This window comes from Chlamydomonas reinhardtii, chromosome 9 (genome assembly GCF_000002595.2).
Source record: "Chlamydomonas reinhardtii strain CC-503 cw92 mt+ chromosome 9, whole genome shotgun sequence".
NCBI classification, from domain to species: Eukaryota; Viridiplantae; Chlorophyta; class Chlorophyceae; order Chlamydomonadales; family Chlamydomonadaceae; genus Chlamydomonas; species Chlamydomonas reinhardtii.
This window is the reverse complement of record NC_057012.1, coordinates 4,459,497-4,476,476: the sequence shown is the minus strand read 5'-3', so window position 1 is coordinate 4,476,476 and position 16,980 is coordinate 4,459,497. Positions and strand designations below refer to the sequence as shown.

The 16,980-nt window shown below is 63.4% G+C and overlaps 2 protein-coding genes across 2 annotated transcripts; one reads left to right on the top strand and one right to left on the bottom strand.

Annotated features, from left to right (window-relative positions):
* Positions 1 to 25: 25 nt before the first annotated feature.
* Positions 26 to 5,347, bottom strand: CHLRE_09g395732v5 (uncharacterized protein). Its single transcript, XM_043065771.1, has 5 exons — positions 5,061 to 5,347; positions 4,826 to 4,964; positions 4,671 to 4,737; positions 4,356 to 4,453; positions 26 to 4,172 (listed from the first exon to the last, which is right to left on the bottom strand). Exons 1-5 carry the CDS (start codon positions 5,176 to 5,178, stop codon positions 1,865 to 1,867), a joined length of 2,730 nt encoding a protein of 909 aa, XP_042921262.1. The 5' UTR covers positions 5,179 to 5,347; the 3' UTR covers positions 26 to 1,864.
* A 590-nt stretch (positions 5,348 to 5,937) lies between these two features.
* On the top strand, positions 5,938 to 15,753 carry CHLRE_09g395695v5 (uncharacterized protein). Its single transcript, XM_043065769.1, has 8 exons — positions 5,938 to 6,835; positions 7,293 to 7,423; positions 7,754 to 7,900; positions 9,014 to 9,118; positions 9,303 to 9,509; positions 9,683 to 9,892; positions 10,139 to 11,829; positions 12,113 to 15,753. Exons 1-8 carry the CDS (start codon positions 6,715 to 6,717, stop codon positions 14,562 to 14,564), a joined length of 5,064 nt encoding a protein of 1,687 aa, XP_042921261.1. The 5' UTR covers positions 5,938 to 6,714; the 3' UTR covers positions 14,565 to 15,753.
* The last annotated feature ends 1,227 nt before the right edge of the window (positions 15,754 to 16,980 follow it).

Genomic DNA, 16,980 nt, shown 5'->3' with positions numbered 1-16,980 from the left:
ACGCCCGCGGCCCCGCGCACACGCCATGACTCAGGCCATGTGAGCGCACCCATCCTCGCAGAGCCGCACAACCTTGGGTTACCGTAAACACATTACAGGGCGCTGTATGATGCACAATGTCTTGCATGGTGGTCATCCGGGGAACACCAGGCCGGTCAAGCTGCACTGCTGCACAGCAATCATGGAGAATGCCTGTAGCCACACCACAGGCGCCGGCTCCGCAGCCCAACTATCAGCACGCACACAAGCAAGCGCCCACATGCGCCACGTACACAGCACGCCAACGCGTCGCGCCGTAAGCTGCTTGGCAAGAAACATGGCTGTCGGCTGGGCTGTGACAGTCCGCTGGCGAGGGTGGGGTGTAGATATGCGACGCGTGTTGGTGCAATGTCTCAGACTGTCTGTCTCAGAATGTTTTAGACCTCATCTCCCCGACCCCGACCCCGTCACCTTTCTCCTTTGTGGTCGGTTTGTACGGGCACCGCCCGCCTTGCCTCCAGCCGCGTCCCGCTGTCAAGCAAAAGCACAGCAGGCAACAAACCAAACAGCAGTAATTTCGGCCTGTCACCACGTCCTACGCCACGAATCCGACCTGCCCCTGACCCGGCGTTGTCGTGACCTGAGCGTCAGAGTCACCACACAGCCAAACAGCGGCAGTCACTCGACTGACAAGGTACCGCACCCCCCCACACACTGTGCCATGCTATGCTCGCCAGCAAAGACCGCAAACCAGACATCGGCAGGTCTCAACCTGCGCGCCGGCGTCGCTACCAGGGTGACGCCGCGCTCTCCTCGCCCACGCGGCCTTGCCTGCCCCTCTGCTACGCGCATGCACGCCACCACTGCTGGGCCCAGGCCCTGCGCCACCGCCAGGTCCTGCACCACCGCCGCCGCCAGATCCTGCACCGCCGCCGCCGCCGCTACGTCCTGCGCCGCCGCCGCCACCATCGCCACCGCCACGGCGCAGGACCTATGTGCGACCAGTATGCCTTATTAAATAGGTTGCTTGAAAAATTCGCTCCTGCTGCTGTCGCTATTTGTACAATTCGCCCGCACACCATCCAGTGCCGCAGTCTTGTCAGGCACCGCACTGTGCTTGCGTCACTCGCCGACACCAAACTGCACCAAACCGCCCAGCGTTTACCGCTTGCCCACTCGACCCGCTTGGCCAGAGGCCCCGCAGCCCACGCTCCCCACCTCTTTTAAGAGCGCGCACGCCACACAGCTTGCATAGCTCTGCCACCCCTGCCTCTGCCGCACCCTCATCCCGACCATTCACCAATTTCCGAGCGAGTCGAATAGCCCGCCGCACCACAACGCACCCCTCCTGCGCAGTAATGAACTGCAAGTGCGACACGAAACCACTGCCAAAACCGACCCCACGCTTTCACGACCTTCACCCGCACTTTGCGCCCTCGACAGCAGCACCCCACGGCCCATGATTTCCAGAATGACTCGTTGGACATGTTCCACAGTTGGCCGTAACGTACCGCTGGCCGTAACGTGCCATAGTCACAGTTGTGTGCGCACATGTACGTCACCCGCGTCGAAGTTCACTTCACACGTAAAGCAACAGTCGACCTGTCAAGAAACGACTCGAGCATGCACACGCACATACGCTTGCGACGATGCTGATGAAATTCTTATTTGCATGCCGTGGCTGGCAGTTTCTATAGCGCCACTTGTATCGTCATATCAGGTGTTAGTGTATTCGTCTTCGGTCTATCACAATCACGTCGATTCAGTTGTCTGATGGCACCTGTGCACCAGACCTGCAAGATGCAGCGTCAGCCTCGCACTCTCCCGTGCTCTTCTTGGAGCGCCTCAATGCGGGGCTCCTAGCTCCCTGACGCAGAGGTCCGGCTCAAGGCGAAAAGAACGCCCCCACCTTTTTCATCCACTGCACCGCATTCTCCGCCTGCACCTGCCCCAGCCTGGGGCTGCCGCTGCGAGCGATGCCGCCCTGACCAGCACCGCTAGTGGCGGCAGCGCCGCCGCCCACCGCCGCACGCCCGTCCTGCTGGCCAAGCTTTGGATTCAGATCAACCGACAACGGCGACTGCCCAACCGCCGGCGCACCGGTCTCCTCATACTGCGGCGCAACCGACCCTGGCCACGGCGCCGCCGCAGCCAGCGCCGCCGCCGCTTCGGCCGCCTCGGTCTCAGCAAGATTGGTGGGGGCTGCAGGCACTGCCGCGTCTATGACCGCACTCAGCCGCGCCTCAGCGGCAATCGCCGCCGCGCGCGCCTGTGCCGCCACCGCCGCTGCCTGCGCCGCCATGGCCTCCGCCGCGGCCGCCGCACGCTTGGCCTCAGCTGCCGCCGCCATTGCGGCCTGGAGCGCCTCCGCCGCCTCCGTCTCCGCCTGCGCGGCTGAAGCCTGCGTCGACGGTGCTGGGGCTAGCGTCGGCGACAGCGCAGATGCCGGTGCCGCTGTGACTGCTGAAGCCGGCGGCGCCGGCGCCGACGGCGCTGCAGCGGCTGGGCTAGCTGCGGCGCTAGACATATTAATCTGGAACGGCGCCGGCGTCGCACGCGGTGTCAGCGTCGGCGCAGGCGCAGGAGGCTGCGTGGGTGCGGGCGGGTGGGTAGGTGCTGCCGCAGCTGCAGCGCGGGGCGGCGACGCGCCCCACGGCTGCGCCGGAGCGGCCTGTGGCCACGTCTGCTGCTGCGCCGCCGGCGCAGACGCGGACTGGGGCTGCTGCGACGGCCCCGCAACCGGTGCAGCCGCCGGCACCGACTGCGCATAAGGCGAGGAGTGAGGCACCTGCGGCGGCGGCGGCCAGACCGCCACCGTCACCTCGGGCGTAGGCGCCGCTGACGGGCCTGCCGCCGCTGGTGGCGGCGCTGCCGCCGCGGCCGCAGCAGCTCGCGGCGCCGCACCCCCAAAGATGCTGTTGTACATGCCGCTCAAGGCGCCGCTGCCGCCGCTGCTGGCGGAGCGGCTGGGCGAGCTGCTTGGCGTGGGCGGCGGCCGCGGCGTGGCTGCGGAGGCAGCCGCCGGGGCGCCGGCACCGGCGGAGCCGGCGCGGGCGCCGCCACCTCCAAATATGCTTGCGTAACCACGGGCGGGACTGTTGCCGCCATTGAAACTGCGAGCCGGCGAGCTAGCCAACGAGGCCAGGCGCGCCGCCACCTCCGCCATGGTCGCGCCCGGGCCGGCGGGGCCGCCGACGCCGACGGTTCCGGCAGGCCTGGCAGCCCCCGCGCTGCTGGGGGCGCTGATGCTGTTGGTGCTGTTGGTGCTGCTGCTGGGGCTGCCGCCAACGCTGCCGCTGCGAGGGAAGGGCGACGCGCCTGGCGGCGGCGGCGGCCAGATCGCGGCGGCTGCAGGAGATGGAGGTGGAGGTGGAGGCGCCGCAGCAGGCGCCGTGGCCGCCGCGGGTGCCGCTGCGGCTGACGCATAGGCCGCAGCTGGGCCGGCAGTGGCAGTGGCAGCGGCAGCGGCAGCGGCAGCGACAGCGGCAGTGGCCGTGGCCGTGGCCGTGGCCGTGGCCGTGGCAGTGGCAGCAGCAGCACTTGCGCTGCTAGGGCTCCGCTCTGCGCCGCTCCTTGCTTGCGCGGTGGGTACAGCAGGGGTGCTGCTGCCATTGCTGGTGGCGCTCCCGCCGATGGGGCCGGCATTAGCAGGCGCATTAGCAGGCGCAGTGGCAGGCGCATTAGCAGGCGCAGTGGCAGGCGCAGTAGCAGGCGCAGCAGCCACCGGCTGAGAGCTGATGTTCGGTGAGATGCCGTTGCCGTTGAAGATACACTTGCCATCAACGCTGGCGGCGGCGGCCTGCTGCTGCTGCTGTTGCTGTTGCGGGCCTCCCCCGAAGATGCTGTTGTAGGCAGAGGAGCTGCCATTGGAAGCTGCGCGTTGCGCGTACCGCGCGGCTTCAGCGGCGGCGGCCGCCGCCATCCGCTGCGCCACCTCCGCCGCCTGCTGCTGCACTGTTGCCGAATTAAAGACGCTCTTGTAGCCCGCGCCGCTGCTGGAGGTCGGGGAGCCGCGGCCCGCCACGCCGCCACCGCTGCCGCTGCGGCCTGACGGCGCCGGCTGCTGCGGTTGGGAATACTGTGACGACTGCGGCTGCGGCTGGTAGTCAAAGATGCTCTGGTAGCCGGGCGTGCCGCCACCGCTGCTGTTGAGCCCGCTGCTGCCGCCGCCGGACACAGCGCGCCGAGTCGTCCTGCAGGTGCGAGGTGGCGAGATGACAGTGATACTTTGCAGTGGTGCATACCATACAGTGGATGTTGACATCCACTGAGCGATTCGCTGTACAGCAGAAGGTGCGTTCCCATTCCCTTGACGGGTGCACAGTCTCGTAGGAAGCAAGGTCTTGCTGCAAGTGGGTGCAACGACATTCACTCACGTCGCGCCGGGCTTGCTGGTGCTGCGTCGTAAGCCGACCGTGCCCGCGCGCCGCCCACCCGCCGCCGCTTGGGACGCGGCCGCTGCGGCCGCCATTGCCTGTGCGCAACATCAAACGGGGGGGGGGGGAGGAGCTTCCGTCAGCGAGGCGGGAGTACGGTACGCGGCACACAGTACCGGTATCCGACATCGAGGCACACAGTACTGGTATCCTATATCGAGCTTGCGGTGCCCCGACCTCCTTCGTTCACCGTCATGGACACCGCCTGCCGACACCCACGGCACTTCAATTTCCCCTAGCCCCCCGGCCCCGCACCTGCGCCTTCAGCTCTCGGTCGTACGAGGCGCGGGCCGCCGCATCAGCGAGCGTGTCATAGGCCGCCCTGTATGGTGCAAGTGTGATGGAGTTGTTGCCTGCCTTTGATGTCCAGAGGAGGAGGACACAGGGCAGGAGGACACGTTGTTACTCACTTCAGCTCTTGGAATTTCTCGTGCGCGCCATATGACTTGTTATGGTCCGGGTGCAGGCTCTTCGCCAGTCGGCGGAAAGTCCTCTTGATGTCATCCTCGCTAGCGCCTTCGTGAACACCCAGCACCTGGTAGTGCGTGCCTGAGAGTGCGCGTGAATAAGCGAAAGAGTCATGCCAACGATGTTGCGCGCAAGTACCACGCGACGCAGCGAGTCGCAGCGCAGCGCAACGCTTACGGGTGGCACTCTGGGCGACGGTCAACGTGCTTGCTGACGCCCGCGACGACGGCTCCAAGCGAACTGGAGCCCTAGGTCGACGCTGTGGCGCAAGAGTTGGTCGCGTCCACGCCCTCATCTGCTATTCTCAGTAACGGAGAAACGAAGTAATTTAACGAAAAAGATGTGTAGTTCGCGGCTTTCTGATTTCACAGCGCTTGCTCGAGGCGCCCAGGCCGCAGTCCTTGTTCGGCGAATGAAATGTAGCGTCGGCGTAATTGGGCTGCCAGCACACAAGACAATTTGGGCTTTTGGTCGGTGTTGGCCATAAAGAATTGGAAGACCTCCTACAACCTCCAATTGACCGATGGACCCATGCCATGCCCGTCGCCCCCTCCCCCCCCCCCCCCGCGCACTCACCTCGCAATCCCCGAGCTGCAAAGGTGCAATGTGCCACAGCTTCGTCTCTCAGAGTATGGATGTCTGTTAACACGAAATGTACTGACAGCTTGGTCACAGGATATTTGTCTTGGCACAGTTGCGAGGTCTCATGTGCAAGATTCCATGGGCAACAGCGACTGGCTCGGACTAGCTCGGACATGTGCTTGCAGCCCTCCCCTCTTCAAAATGAAGCTTTACAGCGATTAGGACGTTGAGGGGACTCCTTAACGTACGTCGGTTGGCTTAGAAGCTACGGACTGGTGATTGACACGTGCCCGTAAAGCGCAAGCTGCGCCTCACCTCATGCAAGTTCGGCTGCTAGCACCCAGCATAAGACACCAGACCGGCCGCATGGACAGCACAAAACCCGGCGGGTTGATTGCTTACGGTTGCTATGGGGGTTGCTTGGCTGTGACAGCAGTTCAGTCTAGTTCGTGAGACCAGTGTATGTGTAATACCTCCGGTAATGCATGTATGTCAAGCGTGCTCTTCTAAACCGAAGACTTGGCGAACAAACATGCCGAGTGCGACATCCATTTTGGAGTGCGACATGGCGAGTGCGACTCCATTCATTGTGGGGACGGGCATCAGACGTTTCGGGCGGGCCAGATCGATTACACTCTACACCTGCTTTCATATAGCAAGATATGTTACGTAAGGGTGTCGCGAGGCCTGCTTCCTTCCGCCGCGACACGACGCCCCCGTTTATACAGCTCACTGAATTCGAGCTCGAGACAGTGGTCTCAGCACTCACAGCTCCATCTCATACAAGTTTTAAAGATCACCACTGCTAACTCGTTCTGAAACGCAGGAGTCCGCAGCCACTTTTTTACCTAACCATGATTACTCCAACGTTTAGCTTGATCAATGAGTAGCCATATAGGTTTGAACCACTGTCAACACAAGACGTGCAGTCGAAAGCCGTCAAGCGACGCCTAACACCAACTGCTGGCCCTGCTGCTCTCGCGCCCAATGGGCTCAGGTATGCATACGCCATAGCAGTATAACCTCGATCTAAGATGAGTAGCTGCTGGGGTGTTTTTACAAGACGGAAGGGCCTCGAAATGGACACTCCTCGCCGCGTCCCCGTGACATCTAAATTAACGCTGAGATAGATCTACCACAAAGATTTATCCTGCTTGAATGCTTCTTGAAGGCGTTTTAAGCAGCGAAACTGTTCGCAATTACGCGTTTCACTGGCGTTAGCACCGCGTTGTCGAGACACTTAAACAAAATGAATGTGGGCACTCAAAACATGGAGTCATACTCGCACATGCCCGGGGTATGGCTGCTCCCAGGGCAGCTAAGGTTCTCCCGTTGCGACGTTAGGTCGACGCCGGTCGGAGAGCGGGCAGGCGTGCATGCACCAACTTGCCCTCCCGGCGGCATATGTACCGTGGCGCACGTGGAAAAGATTGCACGGGTGTGCATGCAGGTGCTATGTCGCTCGGCGTCCGGGGGGGGGGGGGGGGTACTTGACGCGGCGGTCCGACACGGGCGTGGGGTCGATCTCCAATGAGCTGCCCCTGTTTAGCATGTATTATGTTGATAGGTAAAATGTATATATCAGAAGACTAGTTCAAGACATGCTCCCGGGCTTCAAAGTGCGGTTCGGGCGAAAGCGTTTGCCTCGCGATATGTGCTGACATCGATGCTCGTAAAGCGCAACCGGAGCCGAACTTCCGCATCGCTATATCATGAAAGACAGTTCCTGAATGGGGGAGGCTAACGCCGCTGCACAGAGAAACACATGTGGACACGTTTTGGCCCCTCTCTTTGCCCCCTCTCCCGTGATCTCCGCCCCTGCAACAGATTCCGGGCGCTCGTACGAGTTCCTGAAAGCGATTGATGAGGGCGCGTACGGCAATGTGTATGCGTGCGTGCAGAACCCGCTCGGGCGCATCGTGGCCGTGAAGCAGTGCAAGCACGCCCAGGATGCGACGGTGCGTGAGATGCTTTCTTGTAAAGTCACTTGCATTCTTGGGTGCCTTCACTGCCTTGTTTGATGTGTGGTTCTCGGTGATGAATGGGAGGAGAGGGAGCCAGTCAGCAAGCACAATCAAGCGCGTATGCACGCATACGGTATACGCGCGCACATGTTTCCCTCGACACATGCATGCATGCTTCGTCCGGTGGTTGAAGCGGCAGTGAAGGCGCGCGGCTGGGTATGGCCAAGTGTGACTGGGCCCCCATGCACGTACTGTTACCTACCTTCCCATCGGCCCGCCGCCGCCTACCTCCCACCGCCACACACTGCCCCTCTGCCGTTTCAGGTGCGGCGGATGCTCCTTCGCGAGATCCGGATCCTGCGCTCGCTGCCGCACCACCCGTGTGTGGTCACGCTGCTGGATGCCTTCCGCAGCCAGGGCAGTGGCCGGCCCTATCTTGTCTTTGAGCACATGGAGCGAAGCCTGCACAAGGTGGGCCCGCAGGTTGCTTCATCCTCGGGCACAGCACAGACTCGTGCAGTTCTATGGTTAGCCTGGTCCTTGGCCATCCCCTGTGTGCCCTCAAGCGCAGCGCGTCAATCGGTAGCGTGTGCCTGCGAGCGAGCCTCCTGACCTGCTGCTCCGACCTAACCGATTATCCCCTCCACAACACCTACGTACCCTATAAAAACCCCTTACATACCGCCTCACAATAACCACAAGTACCTGTAAACACCCTTCTTACCGTGTCAACTTTACACAGCCTCAGACAAGGGTACCACACACGTTTTTGCCTATTATTGGCACACGTACAGCCTTACAGGCTCCACACGTACAGCCACCAACCCAGCTTTACCGGCTTTCAACACAGCGCTAAGTGTCTCTTCACAGATTTCTAACCGATTATCCCCTCCACACCTACCTACGTACCCCATAAAACCCCTTTCATACCGCTCCACAATAACTACAAGTACCTGTAAACACCCTTCTTACCGTGTCGACTTCACACACGTCCACAGCACAAGGGTACCACTACGTGTTTTGCCTCACAATTAACACTCGTACCGCCTCGCAGGCTCCACACGTACACCCTGTAAAACCCCCTTACGTACCGCCTCACAATAAGTATCAATTATACCTGTAAAAACAGCACGCTTACCGTGTCGACTTCGCGCACGTCCACAGCACAAGGGTACGCGCCGCACGTTTGCGTCACCACCAATGGGAAAGCGACCCTTGTTCTCACAGTACAATTCTCGATTCTCAAGACCGCCATGCCTCAGCGGCGGCAGGCGCCTGCCTAGTCACGCATCCTTCTTGCTCTTGGTTGTGGCCATCGCGACAGCCATCGCTACCGCATCCTCCGTCCTGCATCTGCAGCACACACACACAGGGTTGACACGGGGTCAGCGAATGGGACGTAATGGTACAAAAGGAATGCAAAAAAAAGTTGCCCCCCGCCGCCGGTTAGTGCTCCGCACAGCGCCGTACATACGGTAGCGCCGTACGTGAGTTCTACTGATGCGGTAGCTGGGCGGAAGTTGGGAGTCGCCCGCCAACAAACATGGGTTGCATGGATGGGATGGGTGTGGTTTGTTGACACAGGAGCTGGATGACCTGGACTCGTCTGGCAGCGCCATGCCGCCCGAGACCCTCAAACTGGTGGCGTGGCAACTGCTGCTGGCAGTGGAGCACCTGCACGCACAAAAGGCGAGATTTTGAGTTGTGTGGAACAGAAGATGTGGTTCTGGGCTAAGATTGCGTCAAATGCGACACAGACGTGCGTGCGGAGCAGCCTGCAGCTATTGCCAGTGACAGCACCGCATGCTACTCTCACCCTGCTGCGCCCCTTCTGTTGAACCCAACGCCACCCATATCGCATGCACACCCACAGGTCGTGCACCGCGACATCAAGCCCGCGAATGTGCTGCTGTCCGGCACGGGCGCCGCGACCGTCGCCAAGCTGTGTGACTTTGGCTTCGCGCGCGAGGTGTCGAGCAGCCGGCCCGAGGCGCAGGAGCGGCTGAGCAGTTACGTGGTGACGCGCTGGTACCGAGCCCCGGAGATCCTGGTCGGGGACAGATACGGCATGGCCGCGGACGTAAGTACGGCGGCATGCACCTGTGTGACACGCACGTGTGGTGGGCAGCAGGGGTGCAGACAGAGCCTGTTTGTGAGCTCAGCTGTATGAGCGCAAGACAATTTGTTTGTTACCGTGCGCTAATGCGTTGCTCACAACCAAGTGAACCGCTTGATCCTCCTCCTGTATCACAGGTTTGGTCGCTGGGCTGCACGTTGGCTGAAATGGCGGCCGGCGGCGTGCCCCTGTTCCCCGGGGCCTCAACCCTAGACCAACTCGCGCGCATCATGCGCTGCTTCGGCCCGCTGCCAGCGAGCCAGACGCTGTGCCTGCACGCAGACAAGCGCTTGGTTGCGCTGCGCAAGCCCCCGCCGCGGTCACGCAACCTGGCTGAACGGCTGAAGGTAAGCGAGGACTTTTGTTTTGGTGTGCAAGACACGCTAGCTAGACCGCTAGACGTTGTCTGCTCCGCTCAAGCCCCACCGCCCGCGTTCCTGATGACTTCCTTTAGCTCCCACCTGATGTGATCTACCTGCTCCTGCGCCTGCTCCTGCGCCTGCTCCTGCACCTGCTCCATCCTGCTCCTGCTCCTGACCCTGACCCTGATCCTGACCCTCCGCCTGCTCTCCTGTTCTTCCTGCTCCACCCAGGGCATCGACCCCCACCTGCTGGACCTCATCTCATCCTGCCTGACGCTGGACCCCGCCCGCCGGCCCTCGGCGCGCGCGCTGCTGCTGGGCGCCCGCTACTTCCGAGACGTGCCGCTGCTGCTGGCGGGCTCGCCCACCCTGAACGACCTGCTACAGCCGTGTGTAATGGCGCTTGCGCAGGGGCAGGAGCAGGCGCAGAGGCAGGAGCAGGCGCAGGCGTGGCAGGAGCAGGCAGAGGCGCAGCAGGCGCAGGCAGAGGCGTCAAGGAAGCAGCCGCGAGACCTGCCGGCCCGAGACTCCATCACCACCTACAGCGCTGCTGACACATCGAGCCATGTGCAGCAGCAGTTAAGTAAGCAGCAGCACGCAACCGCAAACGCAACCGCAACCGCAACCGCAATCCCTGCTCCGGGCGATGGGCCGGAGCCAAGTGAGCGCTCGCCCGCACACAAGGTGCAGGCCCTGGGGCCACGCGCGGGTGACGCGCGCCTCGCTCCCATCGCTGCCGTGGCACAGCGGAGCGGCTGTCAACAGCCCGCTGCAAAGACAGCTGGCGGTGCTCCTTACGCGGCGGCGCCGGCGGCTGCTGTTGCGGGCGGCACCAGCGGCGGGGATGGCGATGCTGCCATGCAGCCGCCCAGCAGCACCTTCACCGCCGCTGCCGCTGAGGCAGCTCTGCGCGCTGCCGGGGTCACCACCACCGCAGGCAGCGACACCAGCAGGGCTACCCTCTTGTTGGCAGAGGCGGCCACGCCACAGGCAGTAGCACTGGCACCGCCGCCGGCTGCTGTTGCTGCTACAGCCACCAGTGCCAGTGCGCACGCCGTCTCTTCCGGCCCGCCGGTGTGGAACAATCACCAGTCGGCACGTGTCCCCTACGCGCCGTCCGTGGTCCTGCCCAAGTCGTGCCTTCCGCCGCGCCGAGGCTCTGCTCCGTACAAAGCTGCTGGCGAACCCGCAGCCGCGGCCGTCACCACGGCCCCTGCCGCCGCCGCTGCCCACCAGCAGGTATCAGCCGTCAGCCCCGCCAATAATGCCGTCTCGGCCCGCGGCGGCATGACTGCAGGCATTGCCGTGGGCAACAGCCCTGCGGCCGAGCGTGTTGCAGCCCCTCGCAAGGCCCCAGCGCTGATGCGCTCCGCAACCTGTGGAGATGTGCCAACGGCCACCGCGCTCGCGTCCGCGCCTGCTGCTGCCGCGCTTGCGTCGCAGCCGCAGCCGCAGCCACAGCCGCAGCCGCAGCCGCCCCTTTCGCGCACACAGAGCAAGGGCCGCACCGGTGGTCTCCTGAACAGCTATGCCCGCCTCCTCTCTTCGCGCCGCTCCAGCACCTCCATTCCGGAGTGCCACCCACGGCCCCTGGTGGCCTCGACGTCATCGCCGCACCCGCCACAGTCCGCCTCTCGCAGCAGCTGCCGCCTGCCGCCCAACCCCTCCAGCTGTGCTAGCGGCCCGGGCGGCGCAGGCGGCGCCGCCGGCGGCAGTGACGCGGGAGGCAGCGGCGTGGGTGCGTTTTTTGGCGGCCTTATGTCGACTTTCAGTCGCTTCAGCGCCTCCAACACGTTTACAGCAACCACAGACATCGCCCCCGCCACAAGCACCACAGGTCACATAGCCAACGCCATGGGCTCCAGCCCGGGCGGCGGTGCTGCAGCCGGCGTCGCGTCGAGATGGGGCATGCCTGACTTCGCGTGAGTTACATGTGCCGAAGGTTAAGCCCTCCCTTCCTCCCTCCCTCCCGCCCTCCCTCCCTCCCGTCGACATGACCATGCATAGTGCTGATATGCGTCACACACGCACGCACGCAAACCCTGACGACCCCACCCATGTCGCTGCCTGCCGCCGCATATCGTACATGCGCGCCCCGACGTGCGTGACGTGCCTGCACACATGCGCAGCACCCAAACGCTCAGCAGCTAACTGCCCGCGTGCCATCTGCCTGCCTGCCTGCATGCATGCATGCCTGCCACGCAGGATGCTCTCGGACGGAGACAGGGAGCACGGCAGGCACATCAAGGAAAAGCGCATGTGCTCCGCTGCCTCCTGCAGCGGCGCCGCCGCGCAGCCACCCGCGCACCGGCCGCTTTCCAGCGCCCACGCGCAGTTTGAGACGATCATCGGCAGCCCGCCGGGCTCGGTATACTCCTCCCGCCTCCTGTCAGAAGTCATGGCGAGCCCGGCCGGCGCGCCGGCGCTGCGCGTGCCGCCTGGCAGCGCCGCCAGCCGGATGGGGCTGCCGCACGTGCGGCGAGAGGTCATGGTGACGGGACTCGGCAGCGTTGGCGGCATTGGCATAAACAGCACCGGCGGCGGCGCCGTTGGTGCCGGCGGTGCGGCTGGAGGAAACCTGAGTTATGCCGGCCGCGCCGGCAACAGCCCCTGCGGCAGCCTCGGCAACTTGAGCCTGCTCATTGGCAGCGGCAGCGTGGGCGGCCCAGAAGGCTCGACCGCGGCCGCTGGCGGCGGTGGCGGCGGCGGCAGTGCTGGTGGTGCTGGTGGTGCCAAGGGCCCCGCAGATGACCAGCCTGGGGTCATTTCCATCTGGAGCCTCTACAACACGACATCGTTCCGGCGGCAGCCGCCGCCAGCATCGGTCCTTAGCCGCAGCGGCACTGTCGTCGTCGGCGGCACTGGCGCGGTACCGGCCGTGGCGTCTGACGCGCCTCTCGTCAACAGCAACTGCGGCGGCACCGGCAGCAGACCCCCTAGCGCCGTGTTTGCCACCGCCGCCGGCGCCATGCAGCAGAGCGCCGCGCCGCAGGCCACTGCCGCCGTGGTGCAGCAAGCGTCCGTGCTGCGTGGGGTGCAGCAGGCGCAGGAGCAGCAGAAGCGCAGCGTGTCGCACTTCATGACCATCAGTACCAGCAGCCTAGATTACGGGCTAATGCTACAGCCAAACGGCACAGCTGCAGCTGTGGCCGCCGCTACCACGGCCGCGGCGACCGAGGCTGCCGGCTGTAACGGGCACGCGGCTTCGCTGTTGACGAGTGGCGGCGACTTTGCAACCATAACAGAGGCCATGGCAGACGCGGACGAGGGTCCAGCAGGAACCGCATCGCGTGCAACTACTGCCGTCGTCGGCGGCGGCGGCCGCGCCATCACTGCCGCCGGCGGTGATGCAGGTCCACTTGCCATGACGGCTGGCTTCATTCACTTGATCAGCACAAGTGGCTATCACCTACCGGATGTAATGTCTACGGCTTCTCAGAAGCAGCTGCAATCCATTGCAGCCGACAGCAACCACCAGCAGCACCAGCAGTCCCGCGGTATGGGGGCCGCCGCCCCAGGCGCCGCCGAGGAGCGCGCACGCAGCGCGGCCGGCATCAGCAGCCCCGTGTTGCAGAGCGGCGGCGGTGACGGCGGCGGTAACGGCAGCGGCGGCGGAGGCGGCTGCAATGGCACAGCCGCCGCTCATCACGCCGTGGCGGGCCGCCGTGTGACGCTGGGCGCGCCGGTTGCGGGCGCAGTGGAGCAGCATGAGGTGGCGGCAGCAACTGTTGGCGACAACCGCGCGGTCTTTGGAGCAGCCGGTATGCCCGACGGCAACTCGACGGGCAGTGCCATCTTCGCGCCGACGGTGGACTGCAGCCGGGGCGAGCCAGCGGCGGCCGCCACCACGGCCGCAGCGGCCACGGAGACAGCACGTGCGGCCGCGGGCGTGCCTCGCCACACGGCATTGTCGTTTGCGGGGCTGCAGAGACCCAAATCGTTAGCCGACGTCTTCGGTGCCACTGTTGCTGATGCGCGCCTGCCCGCGGCGGCGGCGGCAGCGCCGTCGCGGCTGCAGCGGGCATCACTGCCCGCTGCTGCTGTTGTCACCAGCAGAGGAGGCGCCGGTGTGCTGAGTAATGGCGGTGGCGGCGGCCCACCATTGCTGCTGCCCGCACCTGCACCCCGCCCCGCCGGAATGCCACAGCACGCGCTCAGCCGCTTCGCCTCCAGCCAACTGATGGCTGCGGCCGCCGCCACCATCGCCCACGGAGCTTGCGTCTCTGCTGCCATCGCCGCTTCTTCTGGTGCGGCTGCCGGCGGCGCAACAGCAGCGGTGGCAGCGTTTGGTGACGGCGGCAGCTATGAGGACGGCACAACGCCCACCTCTATGTCGGTCTCTCTGGCGCTTGCGGTCCCGAAGCGCGGGCCAGAGCTAGCGGCATCCGCGGCGGCATCGCCATTGTCGTTGTTGGCGGGCGGTGACGTCGGCATGTCAACTGCTGGCAGCGCTGATGTTCATCCCGAGCGGCTGCCGCAGCCGCTGCTTCAGCTGCATGATCACTCCGGCGTCGGCAGTCGCGGGCTGGGTCGGGGCTCCAATGTTAATCACCAAGCCAAGGATAGCAAGGCCAGCCAAAGGGGCGCGGGACGGCTGGGCAAGTGGCTAGCCCGCCTGGTTGCATGTGGCGCGCACCCGCACCCGGCAAGGCCGTAGAGACTCCCACGTGTGCCTCTACCTGCCGGCGCCCGGAAGCAATCGGGTAGCCACGCCCTGCGGCCCCGCGTATTGTGGGCCTTGCATGGCAGCGGATGTTTCGTTACTTGCTGTACTGATATTGGGTGTTGTCTGTGTGTGTGTGTGTGTGTGTGTGTGTGTGTGTGTGTGTGTGTGTGTGTGTGTGTGTGTGTGTGTGTGTGTGTGTGTGTGTGCATGTGCGCATGTGTGCGGCGCTGGGCCCAATGGTGGCAGCGACTGAAGCGCAGGCCCCAGGAAGGCGTGCTCTTGTGGAGCGGAGGGAGCAGGCAGGGCCGCAAGGAAGCAAGAGCAGGTTGGGGCGGGCCGCTGTCTGGTTAGGTGAGGGGTGTGTCGGTGGACGAGCACAGTGTCTTATGGCTGTGATGGGGAGGCAACCGCAGCTGTGTGACCGCTGCTTGAGGCGTGGCTGTGCACAGGTTGGCTTGGACTTGGGGTATGACTGTGTGGATGGATGCGATGGGACAGGGTGTAGCAGGGACTGCAGGGTAGCTGGTCAAAACTCCAAAGGCATCTCAAGATGCCATCCAAGGTCCTTCTCGTTACGGTGGATATCGTTGGGATGTTGGTTTCTCCCACACAGGGTAAGGGGCAGGTTGGCGTAGTCCCGTAGACTGTTTGGAGATGGATGGTTCGGAGATACGGTAGATGTGCTGTGCCTGACTGTGCTTGCTGCTGGGCCGAGCGGACGCCTGGCCTGGCGGCGGTGGCCGTGTAATCTCTCCCCTGCTCTGTATGCCCGGGAGGTGAGGCTACGTGGACACCAGGCGGGACCAGGGTTGGTGGGTCCCAAATTGGTGCGCACTGCGCAGTAGTTACGGTACATGCGTGCACACATTTTAGTGACTTTACACACGGCCTACCTCCCCTGGTCTGTTTTGGCCACCCGGCAGTACACGGCTCAGGTACTGGGGACGGCCGTAGTGGTGGTGCACATTCCAACTAAAGTATATCATGCAGCAGATGCTGCAGGGGGGTTGTTTTGCTGTTAGTTGCATGGAAGCAGACAGCCAAGCACCGCAGCGTAGAGATGGCACATGGCAGGCCTGGGCAGGCCTGGAGGCTACCCTACGCGGGCACCCGAGCATTTACGTGAGAGGTGCCCTGGAAAGCGGGACCGGGACCGGATTCAACGGAAATACATTGAATACCGTACCTCTCCCATACATACTCGCCACCTGATAAGCTATAAGCTTGGAGCCTTGGAGGACAGTGCGGGGCTTCTGGCCATGGGCGATGGCCGTAATGTAGTGTGCTGCGCAACGGTACCACGGCGGCCGGCGGGTCTCTGGCGGGCCCGGGCTTGACTGGGGACTCATGCGCGTGCGTTACGAGGTACCAACCTGAGGGGGAAGTCTGTCTCTTGACTGGGGACTCGCGCATTTGCAGCCGACCTCGTTACGCCAGCGGCCTTGTCATCTTCTCCTCTCCTCTCATCTCATCTTCTCCTCTCCACTGGGGCCTTGTCACCTTCTCGGGACCTAGGATCCCCCCACTTGGGGTCCCCACCATCGTCCAGGCGCCGCGTCCCACCCGCACGGAGCGGCCACCATCCAGCAACGGGACTGCCCTATGCGTTGTGACCACTTGGTCATGGTGGCGGTGGGTGTGCCGCAGCGTTCAGGCCGGTTATCAGGACGGTCATTGCACCCGAACTGCACCCACGATTAGGCTGTTGTCTCAAATGCCAGACGGCCAAATGCCCGGGGACATATTTCCAGGCCACGATATAGTGTCGTACACTATGGTTGCGCCACGCAAGCAGGGGTGCAAGCCCGCACGCCCCAGGCAAATCCGCAGGAACTGACCAGGGCACTGACGCGGGAGGAAGAAGGGCGTGGGTGGGCATGAAAGTTTCGTGGGTAAAGTTTCGTGAATGGGCATGAAAGTTCCGCATCCTGCTCCCACTCGCCAATCCTACCCTTTCCGACGCAGCCGTTTGTAGATATAAATTTTATAGGCTGATTGGCCAATAGCACTTGGCAGAGAGGTAAAACGTGTAGGTCAGGGCTCAAGTCGCGAACTTTACGAAAGCAACATCCCAGATATGCAGTGTTTTCAGGACGGCCCTAGTGAAGTCAGCTTGTATTTACCCCTAGATGCAAGAATTGTAGAGTCTGACACGAAATCTCGAGGCCTGGCGAACGCGACATTTAGCACGTCGACTTCGGCTCGCGCTCAACTTTGTGCTCCGAGACCGCTTCAAAAGCGCTCTATATGCCAAGGAGTGAAAAATGAATGGTCCTGGGTCGGGGAAACCGGTCGTCCCTAGGAACTCGGAGTGCACCAGGGGTGGGGTCTGACAGTGTCGGCACTCAGCGTGCACCAACTCAGCGCATCTGTGCAGCACGGCCCAGATACAAGTATACAAGCAGGC

Excerpts from the sequence above, each read along its gene's own strand:
- CHLRE_09g395732v5 (XM_043065771.1), bottom strand. The coding sequence starts at position 5,178 with ATGAGGGCGTGGACGCGACCAACTCTTGCGCCACAGCGTCGACCTAGG. Across the intron at positions 4,965-5,060 it reads CGTCGCCCAGAGTGCCACCC|GCACGCACTACCAGGTGCTG; the intron begins GTAAGCGTTGCG and ends GCGCACTCTCAG. Across the intron at positions 4,738-4,825 it reads GAGAAATTCCAAGAGCTGAA|GGCGGCCTATGACACGCTCG; the intron begins GTGAGTAACAAC and ends TGCACCATACAG.
- CHLRE_09g395695v5 (XM_043065769.1), top strand. The coding sequence starts at position 6,715 with ATGAATGTGGGCACTCAAAACATGGAGTCATACTCGCACATGCCCGGG. Across the intron at positions 7,424-7,753 it reads AGCACGCCCAGGATGCGACG|GTGCGGCGGATGCTCCTTCG; the intron begins GTGCGTGAGATG and ends CTGCCGTTTCAG. Across the intron at positions 9,119-9,302 it reads AGCACCTGCACGCACAAAAG|GTCGTGCACCGCGACATCAA; the intron begins GCGAGATTTTGA and ends GCACACCCACAG.